This window comes from Mesocricetus auratus, unplaced genomic scaffold, assembly GCF_017639785.1.
Source record: "Mesocricetus auratus isolate SY011 unplaced genomic scaffold, BCM_Maur_2.0 Super-Scaffold_100015, whole genome shotgun sequence".
In the NCBI taxonomy this organism is placed as follows: Eukaryota; Metazoa; Chordata; class Mammalia; order Rodentia; family Cricetidae; genus Mesocricetus; species Mesocricetus auratus.
The window spans coordinates 63,839,430-63,854,496 of NW_024429198.1; the positions used below are offsets into that span (position 1 = coordinate 63,839,430).

Here is a 15,067-nt window from a genome sequence, read left to right on the forward strand (position 1 = left end):
TGCTGGGATTAAAGGTGTGCGCCACCAACGCCCGGCAGAATCCTCTTATGTTTTATTTGGGTTTATTTATTATGTCCCTTACGTTTTAGTTGAATGCTAGATATTTTTCCTTTTCACTCTCCCCTCTGTGTATGCCTCATTAGGGGCAGGCAGGTTTAGCAATCTGAAAGTCCCTTTCTGTGGGCTACACACATATCACCCCTTTTCTAGGAATGCACTTAGCAGTCTGAGATCCTTACCTGAGCACACACACTGTGCACACGCTGCCTTCTGAACAGTGCACTAGACACTGTTGGCAGCCGGGGACCTCCCCCGTATCAGGCTGGGAATGCCCACTTTATACAGTAGAAACGCGTTGTTCCCCTTAGCCATGTCTTGAGAGCAGCTGCTTTCTGAGATCCATTCTAACTGTCTAAAGTGGGCCCGCCTGCCCTAGACTGGTTCCAGATGCAAACTGTCTCCTCACTCAACTTTTTTGTTTTTTCCTCCTGTTCTGGAGATTAGACCTAAGCCTCCGGCATGCTAGTCAATATCCCTTCAAGCCCTCCTCTGCATAGTGATCTTACTTGTTTTAGTTCCCCCTCATCTCTTTTACAATGTATGTGTCATGGTGCACAGGTACATAGGGAGGTCAGAGGCCAACCTGAAGAAGTTGGTTCTTTTCATCCACCATGTGGGTTCTGGGGGCTGAAGCCAAGTCAGCAGGCTGGCAGCAAGTGTCTTTACACCCTGAGCACTGTCTCTGGCCCTCATTTTTCATTTTTTGTTTGTTTTTTGTATTATTTTTATTGTTTTTTGGGTACTAGGGTTTCTTGTTGGCTGGGCAAGAAAGTTCTCTACCATTAAACTGTATCCATGCTATCATGATCTTTAAAAATACCTACTATAGATTCATTTCTGCTCCTGATGCCTCCTTTGCTGGCTAAATGAAACGGTCTTATTTTGCTTTTCTTCTGAGATATTACAGTTCAATAGTTTATCTTACCTTATAATTTACACAGTTGCAAATTTTATCATTTGATGTGTATAAAAGTTTTGGTTGCATGTGTGTGTATATATGTCTACATGTGTACCTGTTGCCCATGGAGGTTAGAAGAGGACATTGGATGCCCTGGAACTGGAGTGACAGATGGTTTTGAGTTACCACGTGGGCGCTGGGAACTGAACCCTAGTCCTCTGCAAGAGCAGCAAGTATTTATAACTGCTGATCTATTGCTCCAGTCACTTTTAAATAATTTATTTATTTATTTATTTATTTATTTATTTTGAGATATGGTCTCACTATGCATCCTTGGCTGGCCCAGAACTTGCTGTGTAGACCAGGCTGGCCTTGAACTCATAGAGATTCATCTTGAGTGCTGGGATTAAAGGCATTTGCTACCATACCTGACCTAACCTGGTTCTAAGTCACATACCACCAAATCATATGATTTTACTATGGTCTTTACTCAAATATCCTTAAATGCTACCATTTACAGAACCCTATCCAAACAAGACATTTAAGGCACAAAACAAATTTCTTTTCTTTTTTCCTATTTTATTTATTTTTTTAAGATTTCATTTTTGTTTGTAATTCTGTGTGTTTCTGTGTACATGAGTGCAGTGCCAGAGGAGGCCAGAAGAGGGCATCAGATTCCCTGGAGCTGAGTTACAGACGGTTGTGAGCCTCCGGATATGGGTGCTGGGAAACGAACTTGGGTCTTCTGCAAGAGTAGCAAGTGTTCTTAACTGCTGAGCCATCTCTCCAGCCATTCCTATTTTATTTAATGTTTTATTAGCATATATAAGTTATACATAATAATGGATTTCATTACATTTTCATACATGCACATTAGTATATTTCCATCATATTCACCACCCCCCTTACCATCTCCTGTCCTCCTTCAACTCCCATTAATCTCCTTCCTTTTCCCAGTTAGTCTCCCTTCTACTTCCCTGCCCTGTGCCTGTGCGTGTGTGTGCTCGTGTGTGTGTGTGTGTGTGTGTGTGTGTGTGTGTGTGTGTGTGTTCCAATTAGTGTTTGCTTTTAGCACCACCTTTGCCTTAAGTCTCTGATCACTCAGGCTAGATTAACACTAGCCTTGTACTAGTTTGTAGAACATCATTCATAAATCCACATAGTAGGTATTTAATGTGTCTGCTCTATGTAGTGTGGTAGGTTTTATAACCTCATAATTAACCAACTATGCATATATCTTTTTTTTTTTTTTTTTGGTTTTTCGAGACAGGGTTTCTCTGTATTGTTTTGTAGGCTGTCCTGGAATTTGCTCTGTAGACCAGGCTGGCCTCGAACTCACAGAGATCCACCTGCCTCTGCCTGCCAAGTGCTGGGATTAAAGGTGTGCGCCACCACTATGCATATTTTAAGGTTCTCTGTCTTGCCTTTATTTTGCCTATCTGGAGCAACATAAATGAGAGTAAAAGCAAGGGAGTAGACAGCACTGTGTAGTCGGAATAGACCCCAAAGACTCTGTTTCCCTTGTCCCTGTCGTACAGACTATGGAATGGGACAGAAAAGAGCCTGGAAAACACCTGTTGTGTCTGCTTTTGCCTTCCAGTGCTAGAACATAGGTCTTGAGTATACTAGCCAAGGTCCATCAATGAGCTCTACCTTTGGGGTCTATCTCCTTCTTCCCACTCCAGGGACTGTGTTGTTATTGTTGTTTGACAGAGGGTTTCACTTTGTATCCAGGCTGGAAGTTATTAGGTCAATCAGGGAGCTCTGGGATTATAGATGTGAGGCACCAAGCCCAGCTATGGGGTTGTTTTTTAAAGGAGCTTTAAACTTCTGTTTTAACATAAAAATTTAGCTTTCTTCTGTCTCCCCATGAGATAACTGGCCAAGCTTAGGAGGTAGAGGTTGGAGGATCAGAAGTTTAAGGTCACTCTCAGCTACATGTTGAGTTCTATGCCAGCCTGGGTTACATGAGACCCTGGTTCAAAAACCAAGTAAACAAAAGTGGTATTTGGTCAAGCAGACATCACGACTGCTATTCCATTGCTCTTTTCTTTTTCCTGTCTCCTCCCTCCCTTTCTCCTTTCTTCCTTCCTTCATTCCTTTCCGTTGTTGTTTTGTTTTAGATAAAGAAGATATATTAAATTTTCTCCAAGTTGAAACATTCCTTAAAGACTCAGGAAGTTGTCAGGCAAGCTGGTGCATGCCTTTGACCCCAGCACTTGGGGGACAGAGATAGGTGGATCTGTGTGAGTGTCAGCCTGGTCTACGTATTGTGTTCTAAGATAGCCAGGGTTATGTTTGATTCCTTGTTTCAAAATAAGACAAAACAAAGAAAAAGACTCAGGAAGTTCTAAAAGGACTTCCTTTTCAACTCATTAGGAGGCTCATTAAGATCAGGAAGCAAATAATTGACAAGTCACAGGAAGTCCCTGTAACTGAGAAGATTCACTGGTTCCTCCCCCGAGAAACTTATATAAATAGTAAGGACTTCTAAAGGAACTCTCCAATCTATTGAGCTGCCTAAAGAGGGTATAGAGAGACCAAGGTTTCAGCTTTCACGAGGTGCTACCATGATGGAGTGGGCTTTCAGTGATATAGCTGCTTTTGGGATATCCATTCTCCAGTAAGTAACCTCTCACGTATATTCCCATAAATTACCCTAATAAGCTCATTAGTTCACCAAGGTGGACTTTGGTGGTATCATTACTTTAGCCTGTGATCAGTTCCCTGTTGAGGTCAGGACAAGTTTGTTCACATTTCCTTAGTAATAATGTCACACAAAACCAGATTCACTATGTAGTTCAGGAGCATCAGCCTCCCAAAGTCCTAAAACTACAGCCTGCCTGTCCCAACACACCTGCCTGTCCCAACACACCTGCCTGTCCCAACACACCTAGCCAGTTTTTGGAGAGGAGAACGAGATGGAGCACTCCTGTAGTCTCAGCATTCAGGAGTCAGAGGCAAGAGTTTCACGAGGCACAGACCAACAAGAGCTGCCTAGTAAGACCATATTTCAAAATAAATAGACAAAAAAACCCCATAAAAGGCCAGGTGGTGGCGCATACCTTTAATCTCAGCACTCGGGAGGCAGAGGCAAGTGGATCTCTGTGAGTTCGAGGCCAGCCTGGTCTACAGAGCAAATGCCAGGACAGGTTCCAAAGCTACATAGAGAAACTCTTCTCAAAAAAATAAAAAGAATACATAAAATATGGTCTTTAGTCCCACAATTACCTATAAAAAATAAGACAATTATGTAAACAATTTCCCAAGATACATGTAAGATAAAGGGAGGGCATAAGCTTGGTATGATGGCTTAGATTTATAATCCTAGCACTTGGAAGGTAGAAATAGGAGGATCATAGTTCAAGGTATCCTCAACTACACAGCTAATATGAAGCTAGCCTGGGCTATATGAGACCTGGTCTTGAGGGGAAAAATAATAATTTTTTAAAAAAATGTATCTACAAAATTAATCAACTTTGTGACAGGGTTTTGCCATGTAGCTCTGGTTATCATGGAACTCACTAAGTAGACCATGTTGGCTTTGAACTTGCAGCAATCTTCCTACCTCTGTCCCCTAAATGCTAAGAGTTCAGACATATACTCCTGGCCCTATTTCAGTAGTTTCTTTTTTTTTAAAGGTGTATTTTGTTTGTTTGGTTTGGTTTTTTGAGACAGGGTTTCTCTGTATAACAGTCCTGACTGTCCTGGAACTCACTCTGTAGACCAGGATGGCCTCCAACTCACTGAGATCCACCTGCCTCTACCTCCCAAGTGCTGGGATTAAAGGCACTCGCCGCCACCACCCAGCTAAAAAGGTATATTTTGTATAATAGTAGATTACTTAGCACCATTTCCCAAGCATATTAAACTAGTGATTATTGACAAGGGTTATTTATGATAGAAAATCTTTCTGCCCGTTTTTTCCCATGCTGGAGATTGACCCCAAGGCTTTTGATCTACTATGCAAGTGCTCCTTCTACACTGAGCTACAAACTCACCCATGAAGGCTCTCTTGATGTCAACAAAACAGGCTGTTCGTTGTTTTTAAGATTCACTTAATTTTATGTGCATGTATTTATTAACACTGTGTATGTGCCTGGTACCTAAGGAGGCCAGAATGGGTGTCAGCTGTGAGTCACCAGGTAGGTGCTAGTAACTGAACTCAGGTCCTCTGCAAAAGCAGGAAGTACTCTTAACCACTGAGCCACCTCTCCAGCTCCCAAATAGCCTTTTTGTTATAAAGGAACAGCATATAAACTTCTATTTAGAGTATGTTAAAATTTTAACCTGCGCTCAAAAGGTCAGGCTAGACTTGGTAACTTGAGCACCCTGTACAAAAAAAAATTATTCTTAGTGTTTTCTACCTGTAACTTCTTTAAAAAACTATGAAAACAATTCATTTCAGAACAGCAAATCCAAGTAACTACAAAGAGAAGTAAAAGAAGTATGAACCCTGACAGTCTTGATGAAGGTCTATGCTGAGAGGCCCTGGCAGTGCTGGGGGCCACATTCAGTACCTTGAGTGTGTTACACAAGCGCCCTACCACTCAGCTCCCCAGCCCTATACTTACAGTTGTGAGGAGTTGGTACAGCTGTAAGGGATGTCCACCAGGGGAGTGTCCTGAGTGCTTATGGCATCACCAGAGTCACCTGCAGGGGGCTGGTCCTCGGAAGCCTCCCCTTCGCCCTGATCCTCCTGCGCTGAGTCTGGCCGAGCCTCCCCCTGGGAGACGAAGAAGCACAGGGGACTAGAGATTTACTGTCTGCATCGTGACCTTACTTCTCCAGAGTAAGTGAAGGCAGACCCAAGGGGACACGAGGCCACTTCTATACAGCTGCCAGAAAAACTGGAAAAAGACGACTTCCTCAGACAAATCAATAACGTTGTCCATGATAATCTAAACAATTTAAAAACTGCCGAGATGAAAAAGTGTGCTTAATTTTAAATTTGATGTTGACCTCTGTAGGGAAACAACCAACCAAACCAAACCACAACAACAAACAACAACCAAAAAGCCCCCAACCCTTTTAAAGTTAGCGATGACAACAGACCAGGCAATGCTAACAATGGGATTCCAAATGTATTGATTACACTAAGGCTAAAACAAATGTTAGGATAAAAGTGGCAACATCAGGAACACTGGGAAAATTAAATAATAGCGCTTGGAGCTTCGTGTGACACAGCTAACTGAGCCTGTAGCTCAGTAGTGTTTGACTGACATGCTTGAAGCTCTGGGTTCTATCCCCAACAGGAAAAACAAAAACAAAAAAGCAAGCCGGGCATTGGTGGCGCACGCCTTTAATCCCAGCACTCAGGAGGCAGAGGCAGGCGGATCTCTGTGAGTTCGAGACCAGCCTGGACTACCAACCGAGTTCCAGGACAGCCTCCAAAGCCACAGAGAAACCCTGTCTGGAAAAAACCAAAACCAAAACAAAACAAAACAAAAAAGCAAAAAAACAAACAAAAAAACCAGGCCTCGGTAATCTATTGAGCCTTGGGCAGTAGATCAGTATTTTCCTGGGTATACAAATGGACTTTGGGCTCCCATCCAACAATGAGAGACGCACTCTCACCCTGGACTCTTGTGGGAGGGTCTAGGCCCTGCCCTGGATGAATTGACAGACTATGGACACCCCCATGGAGGGCCTCACCCTCCCTGGGGAAATGAGGGGATATTGGGGAAATGGGGGAAGGTGTGGGAGGAAGGGAGGGGAAGGGAGAGGGACCTGGAATTGACATGTGAAGCAACCTTGTTTCTAATTTAAATTTAAAAATATAAAAAAAATTAAATGATTCACACACACATACACGTGCACACACACGTGCACACACACACACACACACACACACACACAAAAACAGGCCTCAGTGTGCTCCAGTTATCCCAGTGGACAGACACCTTCCTGAGGAGTGTAGGCCGGCTACCACTGCCTTTCCCTACTAAACTTTCCATCTGTAGGTAGTTCTGCCTGCCAGTATATTCCCACACTTAATGCATCTAGGTGTTACAAGCTAAATTACGGGCAAAGACATCTCCTAAGAAGCCCTCTGCTTATTCAGGGAGATCTCCAAGGCCAGATACTAGAGGTGGCTGTTGTTGCCACTTAGCTCAGAAAGGTGTATTTCCTGCTGTTGCTCTCTTGTCTGCTGCAAACAATCCTGTGACTCTCTGCTCTGCTGTGTTTGGGGGTAAATGCTCTCTGAGGGCATAAGAACAGAGACAGCTGTGGCGGGGATCAAAGTGGAGGAGGCCAATCCCATCTATGATCTATAACAACTTTTGTTCTGGTTTTTCAAGACAGGGTTTCTCTGTGTAGCCCTGGCAGTCCTGGGACTAGCGTGGTGGACCAGGCTGGCCTCAAACTCAGAGATCCCCTGCCTCTGAGTGGTAGGAATAAAGGTGTGTGCCGCTGCCACCACCGGTGCCACCATCACTCAGCAATAATAACTGTTATGAGCCATGCATTGTGCTTGACATGAGTTCTTTTTATTTCCCTATTTATTTTTAGTTTGTATTATGTTTAATTATACACATGCACACATACACACGTATGTGTACACAGTGCACACTCATGTACACACACTTATGTGCACACACTCATGTGCACGCTTGCACACACACACTTGAGACATGAGCATAGGTGGACATCAGAGGACAGCTTCAGCAATCAGTTTTCTCCTTCTAGGATGTGGGCTCTGGGGATTGAATTTGCTTCTTCAGACTTGGTGGTGAACATCTTTAGCTATTAGGCCATCTCAGAGGCCCTTATTTTCCTGTTTAGCCATTCACCTATCATTGGTTTTGAGACAGGTCTTATTGACCTTGCCCCAAGGTCAAATGACCCTTGAGCCTCAGCCTCCTGAGTAGACAGAACTACCGGTGTACAATAAACTCCACTGAGCAGTGGTGGCCATGTCTTTAATCCCAGCACTCGGGAGGCAGAGGCAGGAGGATCTCAGTGGGTTCATGGCCAGCCTGGTCTACAGAGCAAGTGCCAGGAGAGGCTCTGATGCTGCACAGAGAAACCGTGTCTCAAAAACCCAAACAAACAAACAAACAAATAAATAATAAACTCCACTGAATTGTCTCCTTTGTCTGTTTGCAACCCAATCTTATTTTCCTCCAGCCAGACATGGGTGTGGCTGAGGGTCAATAGTCTCAAAAGTCTGATCTTCCTGCTGCCGCCTCTTCTTGACTGCCGGGGCTACAAGGGTGCACCATTGTACCATTGTGCCCTGCTTATTTGGAGCTAGGGATCAAATCCAAGGCTTTATGCATGATCTCACCCCCAGACCTGCTTTGTGTTTTAAGACAGGGTGTCTTTTTTTTTTTTTTTTTTTTTTTTTTTGGTTTTTTGAGACAGGGTTTCTCTGTGGCTTTGGAGGCTGTCCTGGAACTCGCTCTGTAGACCAGGCTGGCCTCGAACTCACAGAGATCCGCCTGCCTCTGCCTCCTAAGTGCTGGGATTAAAGGCGTGCGCCACCAACGCCCGGCAAGGGTGTCTTATATAAGCCACCCTGGCTTGAAATTCGTTGTGTAGCCAAGGATGGCTTTGAACTTCTGATCTTCCTGCCTTTGCCTTCCAAGTGCTGGGATCACATGGCTGTGCCACAGTGTCTGGCTGAATGCTTGCATTTAAATCTCACCAAAAAAATCTTTTGGAGTAGAGAAAATAGGGGTTCTAAATATCCAGTAACACACTGAAGATCACATGGCTAAAATGTAAAGCCAGTCTTTGGACCTAAGAAGTCTCACTAACTCTCTGTAGTGACGAGAAGACCAGGTGACTTGAGCTTTTTTGCCCGCGTCTGCAGGGCTTCTCTTTCGCTGTGGTAGTTTCCATTTCCCTTCTCCCGTTGCCTGGTGCCAGCCAGATGAAGGGCAGCGGTTTTCCCTTCATCCTTTGCTGTTAATGCACAATGGCTGCATGAAATAAGCTGCTGTAATCACAGTTCATTACTAGATGCCGAGGAACAGTGGAAACAAGCACCCACACGTCAGGGACACCGCCTGCTCACACTGTCAGTGTGACTAAGACAGCAAATAGATAACCCAGTTAGTCATCCAGTTGTTAAACTTCATCAGAGGCACTAGGTGAGCTGCTGGAGTCACTGTGGTGAACTTGTATAGGCATAGTTCTTGGCTCTTTCAAGTTATGGTGTAATTTTTAATATCAGGTGTCAACTGTGCTTAATTGGGAGTAGCTGTCTAGAAAACTTAAAATCTTTTTCTTCTATAGAAATGGTAATATATGGGGGCTGGAGAGATGGCTCAGAGGTTAAGAGCACTGGCTGCTCTTCCAGAGGTCCTGAGTTTAATTCCCAGCAACCACATGGTGGCTCACAACCATCTGTAATGAGACTGGTGCCCTCTTCTGGGCGTGCAGACATACATGGAGGCAGGATGTTGTATTCATAATAGATAAATCTTTAAAAAAATGGCAATATATGAACTAGATACTTGCTGAACTTGATGTACATTCTCTTGAATATGTTCAGTTGCAGAATAAGATAAATCCACTGTTCAGATTTGTTGGTTCTCAGCACTTCACCAAGTCGTGACGCCTGAACAAATGGCAAGGGTACCATCCTAAGGCAGCCCTGATGTAAAGATTCTACTTCCTAAGACCCAGGGGCCTAAAGGCTGTGGATTTAGGACATTCCATTGCAATCTACATATTTGACACATAATCTACATCAGCACCAAGTGGGGGCATGACAGCTAATAAGCCACTGCACAGTGGAACTTGTGATTTGTTTCCTTTTTTTAAAGATTTATTTTTATTTTCTGGGCATGGTGGTGTATGCTTTTAGTCCCAGCACTCAGGAGACAGAGGCAGGCGGATCTGTTTGAGGCTAACATGATCTACATAGTGAGACCCTGTCTCTCTCTCTCTCTCTCTCTCTCTCTCTCTCTCTCTCTCTCTCTCTCTCTCTCTCTCTCTCTCTCTCTCTCTCTCACACACACACACACACACACACACACACAGAATTTTAATTTTATTTACATATATGTGTGTATGCTTCTGAGGGTATGACCTGTGCATGTGAGTGTCCTCAGAGGCCAGAAGAGGCAGTTACAGGCATTTGTGAGCTGCCTGATGTTGGTACTGGGAACCAAACTCCAGGCCTCTGCAATTCAGAGTTAGCCCCTGAGCCTTTGTATCAGCAGGCAGTATTAATAGTGCAGGGTATTAATATGCGAGGATTAGCACTCTCACAAAAAGCTGGCTGGGACAGGGTGGCGCCCACCTGGGAAAGCCAGCCCTTGGAAAGCTGAGGCAGAAGCAGAGCTCCCAGGGCTGAGCAGCCAGATCAGACCTCAAAGTAAAAGGGAAGAGGAGGAGGAGGGCGGGGAAGGGGTGAGGGGAGGGAAAAGGAAAAGAGTGTTGTCTTCCTAGCTGTGGGAACACTGGCCTCGCCACCACCGCCATTACCTCGGAGAGGACGTGGAGGGGGCTCTGGCTGCTCCCTGGCCCTGCCTCCTCCTGAGGCTCCTCACTGTCATCGTCCACAGCCAACTCACTGGATTCTCCTTCCGGGCTGCTTCCCTCTGGTTCTTCCGCCTCTGTGTCTGGACCCTCAGTCTCTCTCAGACTGCCCACATCAAGATCCAGACTGGAGTCCCAGGAGCTGAAGAGGGACCTGTAGTCATTGCTCAGCTCCGAGTCTTCAGGGTAGTCTTGTCCAGAACCCAACCAAACCCACTCACACCCCATCTGTAAACACACAGAATGAAATGCATTCAATTAATTCAACTCAAAACAAATTCACTTAAATCACTTCCAAGTTGCCAGAAACAGTCCAGAAATTTCTTTCTATTCATTAGGAGGCATAAAAGTCAGCTAAAAGGAGAGATTAGAGAAAACTTCTATCTTTTGGATAAAAAAATAGCTTCATGTTAGTATCACCCCATTTTTAAACCTGGATTTCTTCATGCTCCAAGAAAGACGGGAGCGGGGTGGGGGGGCGATTGGAGCTTAACAGACTTGCTTTATCACATAACATCATGAACTCAACCATAAGGCAATAAACTTGAGGATAAAAGGATTTTCCTCAGTGTATACAACTTTTAATCTATTATCAACTTAGTAATCATTAGTTTCAAAACACTCATGGTTACCTTTGGCATCCTTCTGGTCATAGCCGACTGTCAGAATAAAAACAGAAATACTTCGTTTGGAAATTTTATTTTTACATGGGGTGTGTATGTGCATGTATAAATGCCATGCGTATGCAGGTGTCCATGGGTCAGAAGAGAATGGATCCCTTGGATTGGTGAGCCACCTGATGGGGGCGCTGGGAACTGAATTCAGGTCCTCTGGAAGAGCAGCCTGCACTGTTGATCCATCTCTCCAGCTCAGAACAGTCCTAACCGCCTCCTCTTGTTCCTTAGTTTTTTGCACTTTTCTTCTTTCTTTTAAAGACAGGGTCTCATGTCCTCACCTTTAGAAGGCAGCTGAGAATGACCTGGTTTTATCTGGTGCTAGAAATGGAATCCAGGGTTTCATACATAACTAGCTGTATCCCCAGGATCTAGCTACAGCTTTCAATAGTCTTTTTGTCTTGAGTTCTTGCTTGGTCTTCATCATTTATACTTTTCAAGTTTCAACTTTTTCTCTGTCCAAGTTGCTCCCTTGCATTTTAAGATTTATAGTTACTGCTTATGGATATGTGCCTGCGTGACGTGACGCCTCCGCAGTTGCTGGACTAAGACACTTGTGAGCTGCCTGACTCGAGTGCTGGGAACTGGACTCAATTTCTCTGGGAGCAGTATACGCTTTCCATCCCACCACCTGCTTTTTTTTTTCCTGTGTCCTCAAACTCAATTCTAAAGCTTCACAAGTGCTGGCTGGGATTGCCAAGTAGTGTCACCACGCCTAGCTTTTGAGCTTTCACCACTGAAGAGTAGAGGAGTGTGCTTTACTCCTGATTAGCATGGGTCCTAACTATGTCTCCTTTCCTTTTGCCAACGGCGACCACCTCAGGAAACCCATGCATCAGCTTTTCTACCAACTGGAAATTTATCTTTAATGTACTTTGTCCATAAACTTTTCCAACTTAAATTTTAAAAATCTCATTTATTGAGGTCGGGTCTCACTGTGCAGCCCTGGCTGGCTTCTAACTCAAAGGGATTCATCCACTTTGGCCTGTGGAGTGCTGGGATTAGACATGCACCGTCACACCTAGCAGTTTCCCAACTTGATGCTTGTGGACTCCTTTGAGACTTACTTGGTGGTCTAACTCCTGGACTGACTGAATTCCATTTCATCTCAAAGACTAATTAACAAATTTTACATTTTCGAACAGGGTCTTGTGTATCTCAGGGTTGTCTAAATTTTGTTATCTTGCCAACTACTACTTTGAACTGATGCTCCTTTACCTACCTGCTGAGTGCCAGGATGACAGGTCTGTCACCATGGCATATGAAGGGCTAGGGAGTAAATCTAACTAAAATTTCCTCCATCCCAAACCCTCAAATCTTATACAGTTTTACTTTAGGCAGTAAGACCTGTGACTTCTAGGCACTTCTTTTTTTAATGACAGGGTCTCAACTAGGTAGCCCTGGCTAGCCTGGAACTCACTATGTAGATCAGGCTGTCCTCACACTCACAAGAGACCCACCTGCCTCTGCCTCTCAAACGTTGGGGTTGAAGGTGTGCACCACCATACCTGGTTTTTAGGCATATTCTTCTTAAACCTTTTTAACCTCAAGACGGAATAAAGAACTAAGGCATGCCTTATTATTCACTTTATTTTTTTTTATAAAGGTTCATATTAGCTCATTTTACTGAGTATTTTTATTTAGTAACGTAAGTTAGGAATAGATAGAACTGAGGCCACATGGTCTTTAACACACTTTAAAACTTTAATTCCATTTGTGCGCGCGCACACATACACAGATGAGAATGCACCACCCCCCCACTCCCCCCAACCCCCGGTGGAGGTCACAGCACAACTTACAGGGTCAATTCTCTCCTCCCACGAGTCTCAGGTATGGCAGCAGGCACTGAGCCCACCGAGACATCACGCAAGCCCTACAACGGGGACAAGTCTCTCTCTGTCACCTAGGCTGGCCTCAAACAGTTATCCCCTGCCTCAGTTTCCCAAGTGCTGGGAATACCAGTATGTGCCACCATGTTCTTTTCCAGTGATTTCTTTCCTCCAGCACTGGGCACTGCCAAGGACACTAGCTGAGAGCTGTTCCACTATACTGCCAAAACACATTCCCAGTCCTAAACTTCCCAACTCTCAGAGATGAACATTTACATAAATAAATTAAACAGTAAGTTTTTGTTTTTTTTGGTTTTTCGAGACAGGGTTTTCTCTGTGGCTTTGGAGGCTGTCCTGGCACTCGCTCTTGTAGACCAGGCTGGCCTCGAACTCACAGAGATCCGCCTGCCTCTGCCTCCCGAGAGCTGGGATTAAAGGCGTGCGCCACCAACGCCCGGCCTGTTTTTGTCATTTTTAAATCATTCTTAGCCCAGTGTGGTACACACACCTGTAATCCAAGCTACTGGGGAAGTTGAAATTAGATGATTTTGAGCTCTAGGCTAGCCTTGTCAAAATACAGACTCCACCTCAAAAAACAAAAGAATATTATACAAGAGTTCTACCTATAGAAATACCGATAGCATGGGCAAAGACAGTCCTGACATAGTCTGCCGCCTTTGTCCATACTCTAATCCCTGTGGAATCATGTATGAACTAGAGCCTGAAAACCTTAACATTTCCTAAACATTCAAGAAAACCTCAATAGATCTTATTACATACTTAACTCACACTCATTATGAATTTAGTCCTGGCTACTCACCTCTTCTCAGTTGCACCAGGCAGCTTATGAGACCACTTCTCAGCTCTAACAATCTTACCCACATATGATTAGGGATGGTGGAGAAAACACATTTCAAACACAAAGGACACACACCAAAGGCCAAAGTTTTCTTGCTATTTGTTATATACACACACTTCACAGGTTTATTTTTTTAAAAAGTCTGTACACTTCACAAGACAGTACAAATTAGCTACAATCTGCTAGCTACACATTAGGGCACTACTAACACAGCCCATGATTTTTGCCCTAAAACAGGCAACTGTGCTACTCCAACTCTCTGAAAAGAGATTTTTCTCAACTCCCGTCATTTGGCCTAGGAACTTTCTCTTCTGGGCCCATATTGCCTCTCAGCCTTTTGACTAAGATCGAGTGTGGTCCTGAGCCCACAAGCCCACGATTTATGTCGTTTATTTCTATTTCAGGGTCAGCTCAAAGAGGGAGCTCTGAGGCTTCACTTCTTCATTTTCATATCTGCTTCAATGGCACAGCGGCGTCCCCTGGTTCCCCCATCCTAAACAACGTCAAAGAAAGGAAGGAAACACGAGTGAGTTGGTTACATGATAAGAGACAACATACAACAGGAATGCTGGGAATTTGATTTCTCGGGGAAAGAATCTGCAGAAGATACCAAAGGGATGAAGTGGAAGGGACTGTCTGTTTTCCCACAGAGTAGCTACAAGAACACCTGATATTTTGTGAGTGGAACTATAAGACTAGTATTCTTAGCCGGGCGGTGGTGGCGCACGCCTTTAATCCCAGCACTCGGGAGGCAGAGGCAGGCGGATCTCTGTGAGTTCGAGGCCAGGCTGGACCGATAGCCTCCGAAACAATACAGAGAAACCCTGTCTCGTAAAAACAAAAAAAAAAAAAAAAAAAAAAAAAGACTAGTATTCTTTTCATGCCAATACAAAGGTCTCTGGGATTCTTCTGAGATCCCACAGAATGACTACCAGTCACCCCACCCAGGCCCACGCTGTGTAAAGAACGGGTAGAGAAGATGGAAGGCGGGAGGGGCAGAAAGGGCAGTGAAGCTCTTGGCTAACATACCTGTCCAGTTGCTGGTCCCTATAAGAAAGGCCTTTCCTGCAGACTGACCCTGGCACTAGTTCCCTAGCACCTCCTGACAGTTGTTTTCCATGACATCAGGACACTCAGGCTTCTTTCCATCTGCTGCTCTCTCCCTGCAGCCCAGCTCCTTCCTCTTGTGCAAAACTTTGCTGTCTTCCATAGATAAAAGATCCTATTAACTGGGCTCACAACGGCCAGCCAC

At 44.4% G+C, this 15,067-nt stretch overlaps 1 protein-coding gene across 8 annotated transcripts in view; it reads right to left on the reverse strand.

Annotated features, from left to right (window-relative positions):
• Nucleotides 1–15,067, reverse strand: part of Brd8 (bromodomain containing 8) — a 46,661-nt gene that overhangs the window by 11,685 nt on the left and 19,909 nt on the right. For 6 of the 8 annotated variants that reach the window (XM_040758082.1, XM_040758081.1, XM_040758080.1 and 3 more), the window contains 2 exons: nt 10,400–10,681; nt 5,533–5,684 (listed from right to left, as the gene is read on the reverse strand). In XM_040758082.1, coding sequence (XP_040614016.1) covers nt 5,533–5,684; nt 10,400–10,681 — 434 coding nt within the window. Of the gene's footprint in view, nt 1–5,532; nt 5,685–10,399; nt 10,682–13,902; nt 14,309–15,067 lie in introns of those variants that run through there. The other 2 variants (XM_040758084.1, XM_040758083.1) reach the window with 1 other exon arrangement.